General features: G+C 33.6%; 1 protein-coding gene across 3 annotated transcripts in view; it reads left to right on the top strand.

The window, feature by feature from the left end:
- ARHGAP15 (Rho GTPase activating protein 15) overlaps window positions 1–12,983 on the top strand; it is a 625,881-nt gene that overhangs the window by 72,082 nt on the left and 540,816 nt on the right. For 2 of the 3 annotated variants that reach the window (XM_081052847.1, XM_081052846.1), the window contains exon 3: window positions 8,975–9,043. In XM_081052847.1, the coding sequence (XP_080908973.1) occupies window positions 8,975–9,043 (69 nt within the window). Of the gene's footprint in view, window positions 1–95; window positions 305–8,974; window positions 9,044–12,983 lie in introns of those variants that run through there. The other variant, XM_081052848.1, reaches the window with a different exon arrangement.

Here is a 12,983-nt window from a genome sequence, read left to right on the forward strand (position 1 = left end):
TAGTATTATGCAGGCTGCCCATCTAAACTCATCATTGCCTGGCACCCACACACTAAGGGCAAGGATCCAGCCAACTTGCGAGTGGGCACCATGCCATCTGAGCAGATGGGCATGGAAGTCGACAGCCAGTAGACCATGTATGTGCGTCAACGGTGGGTGTTGAGGGCACGATTCCCAGAGGAGAATGTCCTAACAGCTGTCTGGCCTGAGCCAACATACTTACGACCAAGGAAAAGTGCCATCCTTCAATCCTGCTGAGTTGGATTAACCTTCAGAATTAAATCTGCTTTTTCGGCAGCAGAAGGTGAGTTTGGGGTCTATGAAAAACTCAAAGAATAACTGAAGAAAGGAAACTGGAAAGATATAGATATTATGTATTCACTAATGGTATCAATGGCATTTCTGTGCAGGTTTTAAATATTTGACCAAAGTCTCTTCATTCTCAAAAGAATGTCATAGTTATTAAAAGTGTTGCCTCTCATTGCACTTTTAGAAGTCACCTTTCAACATGGGAAGAGCAGTTTCAGTGAGGTAGATAATACATTTCCACCTTAGCCTTAAGAAATAATGAGGAAAGGAGTCAAAAGACTATAGAAATCTGACTGTGGGTAAATATTTTTGGCAAACTTTTCATGGATCAAACTTGATGTATCATTGATTAAAACTTTCCCAAGAAGAGAATTTCTTCAGTGATTGAATATACATCTGAAAAAGTAAAGAGTAAACTTGATATTTTAACAAAAGCCCTTCTGGGCAATGAAAGAGACTTTATATTAGAGACTAAAAATAAAGCCTGATTCTAATTTGTTGAGAATATCCAGACAGTTAAACATCATAAAATTAAATATAGGTTGTTTCTCCCACACATAGTCAAATGGTGATTTGATAATGATATGTATCATCTGAGTAAAAACAGGTAAACCATCTTAATGATGTAGATCCTCAATAATTATTTACTTGTCTTCTATTTTGCTTTGTTTTGAGGTGTTTGTTGGTTTTCTTGGTATCATTTTCTGTTGTCTTAAATCTTTTTATTTAAAAGTTGACATATGACTTGCAGTTGTGGTGGAAATTACAATTTGGCCCAAGTATTCAAGATACCCATCTATTTTTTCTTTATCAACTCTCTAACCTATTTCACTTGTTTATATCAACACAGTAAATATCTCTATTACAAAAAGAAATAAATAGGCTATTTTAACTGCTAATTTTAGTAACTCTAGCTATGGGTCTAACAAATTATATAACGCCTAGTGCTAATAGCATTATTAGTAGAATAAAATGTTTACGTGGCTATTTTGGCCCTTGGTTTCTCATTATATTGATTTATAAATACATAGCTAAATATGGATGAAATACAGATAAAAAGGAAACTAAAAATTAAGACAGTACATAAATCACTTCCCATGGGGGAAAAAAGTGAAAAATTGTATTACTCTGCTATCTCTATGTTTTTTGGTTCTGATAGCTTTCATGTAAAGTACATGTATTTTTTCTTTTCCAATTTTATCATTTTTATTAAAGTATAGTTGACATACAATATTATGTTCATTTCAGGTGTATAACATAGTGATTCTACCTTTGTGTACCTTCCTGGTATATGATCACCATGATAAGTCTAGTAATCATCTGTCACCATACAAAATTATTATGTTATTGATTATGTTCCCTATGTTGTACATTATATTCCTGTGACTTATTTATTTTATAACTGGAATTTTGTACTTCTTTTTACCCTTCACTTTTTTCACCCATCCCTAAAAACATGCTTGAAGGCTCAAGTTGTGATGTTTCCAAGTTCCATATAAATGGCACCTCTCAGTCTAAGAAAACTCTTACAGAGAAACATTCTACTGAAAACATGAAAAAAAGAAAAAGAGGGAGAGAGAACTAAAGGAAATAGTATTTAACAATAAGCAAGGAAGTGGGCAGTGTTCATAATTTTTTCTCTAAACAGGAAAGTGTCAGGCAATTTGATTTTCTTCTTAGAGTAACACATATACTTGGGACTATATAGAGCAAGGTAAAAAATATTAAGGAGTTAAAATCATTCTAACAAATTCCCCTTGGCTGTTTGGGAGATAGGAAAATGTGGCTAAAGCTAAATTTAACTCAACTAGACTTACCCAGATTAAAAGGCTGGAGAGCACTGCTGGTGACCCAGATGCTGATCGAGAAATACTCAACAAGCAAACAAACAAAATGCTAATTAACTTTAATATGTCCTCCAGAAGGTTTTTGAATCTTTTCCTTTCATTTCCTGCAGGGAATTAAAGATATAAGACTAAGTGTCAGATTTCTGACTGACAATGTACAATCAAAAGAGGCTTGGGGAAAAGCCAAAAATAAAAAAGAGGAACAACTGATTATGGCTGTCCACTATGGTAATTGAATGATATTGTGAGCAGAGGAAGGAGGAGAACATAAATTTTAAACAATATACTTGTGGTATATTAATAAAGAGCAAAACAGAAGAATTTGTTTTTTTTTTTTTTTTTTTTTTTGATTTACATCATTACCTCCATTTAAAACCATGAAAGAAATTTCATTTATGCTAGAAAAATTATGAGACATGGATGAATTTTACATGTGTTCACAAATAGGTAAAATTAGAGATTAAAGACATGATAAGGTAATGTCCTCATATCTTAACTTTCCTTTTTTTTTTTTTTTTAGCAGTTACCTACCAGATACAAATGATATAAAAAATATTGCCATCAGTTGGTGGATATTTATTATTTCTAAACAACTAAAGTTCTGTGAGTACAAAAAATATTGGCCATGTATCCACATTCCAAAAGTAAAAAAAGAAGCTTCATTCTTCATTCATTTTTCTTAATTTCTGATTATAATAGCTTTAAGAAAAATAGTTTGGCAAAACAAATAAAGATTTGAACATAAGAATATGGATACACCAAGAAAAAAAAACTTTGAGGAGCTGTGAAGATAAAAACTAAACTACAGGTTTATTTCTGTTTTTATAAATCTAAGTACCCAAGGAGGTTGCTAACAGGAGGTATGCCTCAGGAAATGTACGTGTATGTGAAAGTGTTGGAACAAACGAGTGCTTTTATTCAAGTGATTTTTATTTCAATACTAAGCCACAAGATATAAACTTTTATCAAAAATGGTAATCTATTTAAAATCAGAGCTATGAGGAATGTTTCATGTTTATTTATAACTTTCATAGCAGACCTTCCTACACAAGGAAAATAATATGCCCAAATTCTGTTATTTTTACAGTTTGTAATATATCAAGTACTAGTACCACTCATTAATTTCATATTCTTTTGCTAGATAAAAATGAAAGATGAATGAAGAAAACACAGACACTTTGTAAAAGTGACTTTTTAATTCGTTTTTTAGAAGAAAAGATATCTGAAAAACTTAATTATGATACATATTATAATAAGAACAAAAAGGAGTTTAAAGGAAAATATGCATTACACACCCTAAATACTCCATTGTTCCACTTTGTTTTGCACAATTAGAAAGCTAAAGTACCTGGGGAAGGGCAGAGAAGGAGTGGAAGGAGGAGAGTGGTGGGTGGTGATAAAGAAAAACTCATAGATTTGATCTAAAAGTTTTGCAGTGAAATATTAATCTGATACTGGGTTCAAAAAGTCCAAGTCAGAAGACATTTGTATTTCACTTTTTTTTTCAGTGATAGCTAAATCATTTCTATTTACTAGACATAATAAATCAATAGGAAGATGGCATCATTGAAAAAAAGATGAGGTCTGCCTTTTTCTTTCTCCTCCAGGGAAGGGTTACCATCAACTAGAGTATTTATCATGAAAGCTCAGCTACCTTCAGATGCAGAATACTGTGACAGAAAAATGGTTTAAGACAAACATATCACAGGGAAAGAAGAGAAACTCAGAATTGTTACAGCCTTTTTGCTAAACTACTAGAAGTCAACTATTGAGAAGTAGCAATTCATGAAAATCTCAAATAGGAATTGCAAAAAGATATTGAAACTAACATTTCATAGTTTAAGAGTATAAGAATTAGCCAAAAAAATCAGGCTGTGAACACTTAAATATGCGGTAGATACACATACATGTTTACTTATGTTTACATGGAGGATCTATATATTATTTCAGGACATTAGCAAACAAACAAACAAACAAAAAAAACAGACACATAAAAACCGTATTTTCAGGCTTCCTTAAAATAAATGCTTCTGCAGTTCACAGAGAAAATAATATATTAAAATCAAGTTATATGAAACTGCTGCTAATTTATTACTGCTATTCAAGTCTTCCAAATTGAATGATTAATTAATGATTCCTGCAAAAGTGAAAAGGATCTAAGATCAAACAGTGGAGCTCAATTTTGCCCATATTCAGAAGCTATTTACAGAACAAAATATGGTTTTTGATATCAGATACTTTTAAAAGTTATAAAACTCTGGAGAAAAAAAAATTAGGACTGTCCAAAATGAAGTACTCTCTTTGCAATAATTATTATTGGAGATATTTTATAATATCAATTAAAATTGTATCTTGAACATCTACTATTAGAAATTACTGGCATATGAGTGTACTAAATATGAAATGTTTACTGACTAAAATGAATGTTTCATAAGGGCATCTAATGTCTTACGGGGGGATTTTCTCAAGAGGGTGTCCCATAATGATTTGCAAAATTATCAGATACTGATAATAAGCTATTGATAAATAATTATGTAAGTACTATAAGATTTTCTGTTATTTATACTATAGCTCAGGAGACCGTTTTTTTTCCCTTCAAACTTATTATACCTTACAAGATTCTGATTGACCTCAAGTTTTCTTTATAATTATTATTTCAATTAAGTATATCACATAAAGACAACTCTCTTGAAACATCATAACTTTTCCTGATATCCATGCAAGACAACCGAACAATTTTCGATCCAGAATTTCCTAAATCATAAGTCTCAGTCAACATAATCCGATTTGGGATGATAACATATTTCTGTGCCTAATGCTTAAATGAGAAGAGCAGTAAAGCAAAAGACAGGTGACAAAAGTTCTTTTTCCCCTACATCTTCATAACTTGGTTGAACATGATAGATGGCTAGCTTATTGAATTAGGAATGATCAGCAATATTACTTCCCCTGAAGGAATATTAAGATGATTTATAACAGATTTGAAACCTGATTTCTAGCTTCCTGCATAAACGTGTACAAATTTATAAGTTTGACTCTCTTCAAATTTTTACCTCAGAAATATCCACTTATTTCAACTTTGTAGTTCCTCAAACATTTAGTGCTTGTATAATAGGGGTTAATATAACTGACCTCTTAAGGTTTGGGTGAGAATTAAATGTATTCAAATATGCAAAACACTTAGAACAGTGCCTGTCAAATAATAGGCACTCAATAAATGTTAGCAGAGAGTATTATCGTTGTATCATTCCTCCATTTGAATTCTTGTTTATACTGTGGAACTAATGGTTTTCTTCAAGGGTGAAATGTATGCACTCAGTAACTGGTCATTTCTGTTCCAATTTCTTCTCATTAAAATTTATTGCTTAAACTTCAGTCATTCACTTATTATATTTGTGGTTTTTTTTTTCCGTATTTCATATACTTAAATAACTTTATATTACTGGAAAATATATTCTTATCACTAACAAATGGCTCTGTTGTAATAGTTCTTTCTACTAAACCGTAAGATTATGTAATTGATAATTAAAATTAAACATTCATCAGCTAAAATTGTCTCTTGTGCCCCTGGCAATATGTACACAACACATTTTGCAACACTGTCTTATAGGAAAGCTTTCTATAGGTGACTGGAAGGAAATATTTAGAGGATAGTGGATCACTAGGCCCATCAAAATCTAGTAGTGGTAGGACAAAAGACAGCATGGTCTTGGCCATAAAAGAATGTCAACACTGACACAGGTGAACACCCAGTTGCCCATTCATCAATATTGTGGAGACATTTTCTTGCTAGTACTTTCTCTAACATTTAAAGCCTTAGGTACTTTACATGCCAGGAGAATGACTTTTACCCCAAGATGAGAAATCCAGCAAGGTTCCATGAAAATGGAACATGAAAACTCCCCCTATCACAGAATTATTTTACCCTTGTAAGTTGAATATAAGACATATATATTAAATTTTCACTGAAGATTATATGTTTTCCTACGATAAGTAGTAGTTAAGAGTAGTAAGTCCTAAGTGTATTGCAATATAAGACAAATTCCTAGTTCTTTAAGAGGTTTAAATAATAATACATATATATGTATATATGTATTATACATATATGTATAATAATACATATATATAATAATACATATATATGTAATATATATGTGTGTATATATATGTATGTATATATATATGTGTATATATATATACATATATATATATATATATATATATATATATATATATATATCCCTGCTGAGAAGCTAAAATATCAATGAATAATAGGTGTGAGTTTTCATTTCTAGGATCACTCTCATTAACTATTCTGCTCTCACTTTCCTTATACAAAACACCTATCATCTCAGTGTTAATTGAGCATCAACTATGGTATTTTATTTAGGGTAATGCTGGCAGCTGTAAAATTCTCTAAAATACATGATGTCTCCAAGAAAATGAAGTTTCCTATAGGAACTTTGTGTACTTTCTGCAACTTTTCACTAAGTATAAATTTATTCCAAAATAAAAAGTTTACTAAAAAAAAAAAAAAAATGAGCTTTCCTGGCCTGTGTTTGGCTTTTCTTGACTTTGTGATTCAAGGCCCCAAATTCTTTCATTCTTGCATCTTCATCTTTCAAAGGGCTTCTTTCAATGTTTTCTCCCAGCTAGTAGATGAGAAAGAGAAAAGGAAGTTGGCAAGGAGGCACTCACTAATGAATAATTTTCCATTGATCTGAATTAATCATGACCACTCACAATTGCAAGGCAAGCTGAGAAATGTAGTCTAGATATGTGCTCAGGAAAGAGAGGACACAATTTGGTAAGCAATTATAGAGTCTGCCATTCTTTCCTCTCATATATCACTTCGCATCTGTCTTACAACACTTCGAAATACATCTACCTGCCTCCTCAAAGGAGACAACCAAAATCCCCAACCAGTGACTGCATCAACTTCCAATTCTAGAATCTCTGGTGATAAGTAGCTTTCTCCATCAGACCCAATTTCTCTCCAGAGGGTTAAAGAACTTGAAAAATGAGCTATCTGTCCTGATTTCCTCATCACATGTAATAGACAATGTTGGAGCAAAAATTTGATAATGGGAAAAAAACAAAAACCCTCTCATTTGTAAAGGAAAGAATGATAAATGGCCAATAATCACTGGACCAAAATGATGACTAAATCCTGTTGGGAAGGCCCTGTGCGACCCCTGACCTAGCAGTAGGGACAGTTCCTGTTTCTCCTGGCTCTCTGTTCTCAGAGAATTCTCTGTGTCCATTGTTCTCCAGAGATTCTGGCTCTGCTTTCTAGAGGCTTTTCCTTCTCCATTTTCCTCCCTGGGCCACCACTGAAGTGGGCATTGATGAGATGGCTTCCTTGAAGATTGGACTGCCTTCCTACTCCAGTTTTTGTAGAGCAAATATAGGATTCAAGGGTTGTATAGAATCATGTTTATTTTCAGGCCTGGCTTCTGGTATCTTTGTTAATACAACTCCCTCAGAATCTTAGTAGGCATTGATCTAATCCCTTCAGTCAGTTACATGTGCCAGTTACCAGAGCGAAAGACATCCAAAGTTTTTTTCTAGACATTGTCCTCAGGCTTGCTTTATTTATTTATTTTTAATAAATAAAGATTCTCTCTCTCTCTCTCTCTCTCTCTCTCTCTCTCTCTCTCTCTCTCTCTCTCTCTATCTATCTATCTCTCACCCAGCTTGTCCCCTCCCCACTCTCCTTCTTGAAAAATACTGGAAAATTCCTATTTAGTGAATAGTACTATTAATGAGAGCTTCTGTTTCAGTTATGAAACAGTTCAATATTTAATTATAGATTCCTTCTCTTTCTCTTTATATGTTACTGTAGAATCTGTCGAGGATGCTTCTTTAGGAGAATGAACAATAAGATATTTTTTTAGAAAGTTTCAAAAGCACTTAATTGTGTGACTACTATGTATTTAAACACATCTGGGTAGTAGCAGAAGACATGAAAATTAGTAGAACATTGATTCTGAAAAAGCTGAGCTCACACCATATTGAAAACACAGTGTTTCAATATTAAATATTTTGTTCCAGTTATTATTACAGTTTTCAAATCACCCTAAAATACAGAGGTGTAAAACAATGATTTTTTTTTTTATGCTTATATAATCTGGTCAAAAATTCAGATAAGGTAGAGCAGGAAGAGCTTGCCTCTATTACACAGTGTTTGAGGTCTCTGCTGGGAAGGCTTGAAGCATGGGGATGGCTCAATGGCTGGGAGAAGAAATTATCAGAAGATCTTTATACTCACATGATTGGTGGTTGATATTATCTGTCTTCTGGAAACTCAGCTACTCTGTTAGCCAGGAAACCTAGAGGCCTCTCCCTGTGGCCTCTTAGTGTGGGATGATTTGGGCTTCTTCACAACATGGTGACTAGTTTCCAAATGTGAGGGTTCCAAGAGAACATCAAATTTTTATGCTCTAATATTTAAAATCATATAGTATGACTTCTGCTGTACTTTTTGGTTGAAGCAGGCATAAAAGTCTGCCCAATTTCAAAATGAAGAACGTAGACCCCACCACTTGTAGGAGAGGTATCAAGGTTACATGGCAGGAAGAACACATGAAATATGAGATATCGTTGCAGCCAGCCATATTTGAGTATACATTTTATTCAAATTAGTCCACGTCCAAAACATTTACTTCCCATTTTATATCTACTTTATTTACCTTCTTGAATGAATCTTTATATAGTTATTTTCATGTGCACACTTACTAAAATATACTCTTTTAAATCACTTATAGCTTTTTTAAAGGAAAATAAAATAGTAGTATCTAATGTCAATATTTTTACAGATATCCAGACACAGAAGGAATCATTCACAGCATGTCTTGAAAGATGTCATTCCTCCTTTAGAACAACTGGTAAGTGATTCTTTTCCTTCAATATTGTGTTATTTATCTACTTCTACAAAATGAGTTACCCCAAAATTCAATAGCTTAAAACAGCGCACATGATTATCTCATGTTTTTGTGAGTCAGGAATCCAGGCATCGCTTAGCAGAGTCTCCCAGCTCAGAGTCTCTTAAGAGTATGCAGTTTGAGCCAGAATCAAGGTCAATCTGAAGGCTTGACAGGGAAGTATCTGCATTCACATGGTTGGGGGTGGTGTTCAGTTCCTCCAGGGCTATTGGTCAGAGGCTGTTGTCAGCTCCCGGCCAAATGGATTTCTCCAGCATGACAGCTTGTTTCTCCAAAGCACACAGGTTTGAACAAGCAAGGAGTCTGCTAACCAGATGGAAGTTGAAATCTCTTGTAAGCTAGTCCACTAAATTGATATCCCATCAACTTTGAGACATTCTCTTGGTGAGAAGCAAATCAGTAAATCCAGTCTACACTTATGGAGAAGTGATTACGCATGACTGTGAATAACAGGAAGCAGTGATTTGAGGGGCCTACTGCAAATTTTGAGTGTTTGTTTGTTGGTTTGTTTGTTTGTTTGTTTTTTAAGGAAATATTAATTCTTTTCCATTAGATTCTAAGTCCATGAGAGCAGGGATTTTCTTTTTGTTTTCACCTTTGTATATTGTTGTATCCTAATGACTAGTAGAGTGCCTGAAACACTGTAAATAACATGAATGAATGAAGTATTAGAGATATCAAGATGGTCTACTTTTACTGGTTAAATTCTCTCCTCCTTTTATCCGTTAAACCAACTCCATTTAGGCTTTTGTCCTAACCACTCACCTCCTATTAAGGTCATCAATAGCTTCCATATTTCTAAATCCGTTGGTAAAGTCTCAAGTTTTCTCCTTTCTCTCTTTACCTAAGAATGTAATCAAATTGATAACTCTCAAATTGATAATTCTCAATATCAATATATATATTCTCACATAGCTACCAGTAAACCACTTCCTCGTGGATCTCCAATTAATTAAATGGCCATCTATTTTTTCTTTTCCATTTCCTTTGCTGGTTCCTCTTCATCTTATAGTTCAGTTCTTAACTTTTCTTCTTTTTCTCCATATTTATTCCTTAGGGCATTTAATTCGGTGCTATAGCTTTATATGCCATGTATATTAACTGCTTCTCCAGGAAGGACCACTGCCCTAAACTCTATTACCGTATATTGTGGCATTTCCACTTCTATGTCTAACATACATCTTAAATTTAACATATCCTAACCTAATCCTGATTTTCTCCCAAACCCAGTCTTCATTTCACAAGATGCTAACTCCATTCTTCAGTCAAAACTCTTAAAGACGTCTTTGATTTTGTTTCTCTCCTAAGTTAAACTTAAACATCAAAGAACCCTGTTAGCCCTATCTTTAAAATACATCCAGAATCAGTTCACTTCTCACCACCTTTGTGCTGTGTCATCTCATACTCAGTTTATTGAAATAGCCTCCTAAGTGTTGTGCCCACTTTCGCCCTTCCTTTCTACTTTTTATTTTCAGTGCAATAGCCAAAATGAGCTTCTTAAAATATAAATTAAGTCATGTCACTCGGATCAAATTCCTCTCTGGCTTCCCATCTTTCTTAGGGTAAAAGTTGAAAAAACATTCAGTGGTTCCTAAGATCCTACTGGTCCTCAGCTAACTCTCTGGCCTCATCATTTCCTTTCTTCTTTTGGCTCATTCTGCTCCAGCCATGCTCACCACTTTATTTCTCCTACAGGCCACAAAACCTGTTTTTTTCCTCTACCTGCTACGAAATAATTCTTTTGGTGCCCAGAAATTTGTAAGGCTCATTCTTTCATTTGATTTTTATCCTTATCACCTTTTAAGATAGGTCTTTCCTAATCTTCCTTAAAAATCAACAGACAAAAACCCCACCATTTCCATCCACACTCTTTTTCTTTTACTCTAAATGATTTTTATCCATAGAACTGGCCACCATGTAGCATACTATAAAATTTATTTTTGTTTTTCATTTCGTTAGAATGTTCTGTGAGACGGTTACTCACGCCTATGTTCATAACTATTCTCATGATTATAATGATTGCTAGAACATGGTAAGAACTCAGTAAATATGTATGAAATGAGTGAACAAATGAAACAGTTAATGGCTTTGGTTTTGACTTCCAAGCTTATAATACACAGGTCTATATTTGTGTATGCTCTCTTTATTATCTCATCCTATATCTTGAAGTACTAATTAGTCATTTGTTCTAGTATATCTTGGTGTCACCTCATAAGTGAAGTTTCCCAAATTGAGCCAATCATCACCTTCTTCCGATGCTGATACCCCTTTCTACTGAGCCCATCTTTATTAGTAGCGAACATTTATCTAGGCTTAGAATACATTTTCTTAGGATCATTTATTTTCTCTATGACCCTTCACAGAAGTCACCATTTTCTGAAGCGGTTTCCCCATGAGGGATGTGGTGCCCACATTTTTCTCCATGGGCATATGTATGCTCTTGCCCAGGCCTTCAGATACTTCTGATCTCAACCCCATACCACTCTTCTGTACTCTGCGCTGTACAAGATCAGTGCCCTGCCACTGATGGGGCAGCAATCCCACACCAACCTTTTTTAAACAGCACTTTCATTAGGTCATTCTCCTTGTCAAAACATTCAACGGCTTTATGTTTGCTACAGCATCAAGTCTACAGACCTCTCCATGGTTCCTGATTCACCTTATTTATCATCTACTCCCAAATATATCCCCTCAAGCTAGCGTAGTAACATGACTAGCACATGGCTTTTATTCTGAAGGAGCTTGGATTTTCTGTAACAATTGTAATTCCTTCACCCTACCACTCTTTTGTGTTGTTCACTCTTATTTCATGTGTAATAGACTTGTTCCATGGCTAGACTATAAATGCATTGAAGTTAGGGGTCATGCCTGTACTTTCTGTATTATACTTGCCCTTACATTAGTGCTTTTGGCACTTGTGTTTGTTCAGAAAAGGCATGTTTATCAATTGATTTAATAATGAGATATTAAATGTTCATTAAAATAATATTGTTGCTTGCAGATATTAATAAATATATTCCTGGTCTTCATAGTGAAAGTCAATTTTTCAATTTAATTAGATGTAGCAATATCCCCTTTTCAAAATTAATTATGCTCATCTCAACTTGGAGAACACTTTCTCTGGGAAGTATTTCACAGATTCCTCAAATTTGAGTAAGATAGCCTTTCTTTATTCTGCCTCCCTCTAGCAGCTTGGTTTTGCCTCTCTGAATTGCCTCTATCTTTAATCACACTAAAATTGCCTGTTTCCTTTTCTATCTCTCTTACTGAACTATTATATTATTTCAGGAGAGGGCTATACCTCACTCACTGTTTTATTATTAAGGCTTTATATTATATAAGGCCTGGCACAGTGTAGCTGTCCAATAAATAGAAAAGTAATTGCATTTCTTTTCCATAAATTTGGATTATAGAACAAATAAAGTGCATATAAATCATTATAAAAAGCTGTTTATTTTAAATATAGCACATGCAAGTGTTTACTCTGAATTATTTGATGAAACAGCAAAAGTTAGATTGAAAATGCAGCTATGTGAACATGTGTAATATAAATATACATGTACAAATATTTATATATAATTATATATGTGCAAATATATATGCAGTTATATGCAATTATATTTGAACAGTGCTTTAAAGTGTTTAAAGTCTATAGTGTTTAAAGGTCTCAAACACTATATATGTGTAGATAGATAGATAGATAGATAGATAGATAGATAGATAGATAGATAGATAGATATCTACATCTCTCTATATATAAAAAAAATAAATTATGGCTATTATTCAAATTTAATCAATAACCAGTGGTGTATTTGTGCTACATCTATATATCAAAAATATGCTAATATTAAAGAAACAATAGAATATTCCAAAATGGTACTCC

This window comes from Rhinolophus hipposideros (genome assembly GCF_964194185.1).
Source record: "Rhinolophus hipposideros genome assembly, chromosome: 6".
In the NCBI taxonomy this organism is placed as follows: domain Eukaryota; kingdom Metazoa; phylum Chordata; class Mammalia; order Chiroptera; family Rhinolophidae; genus Rhinolophus; species Rhinolophus hipposideros.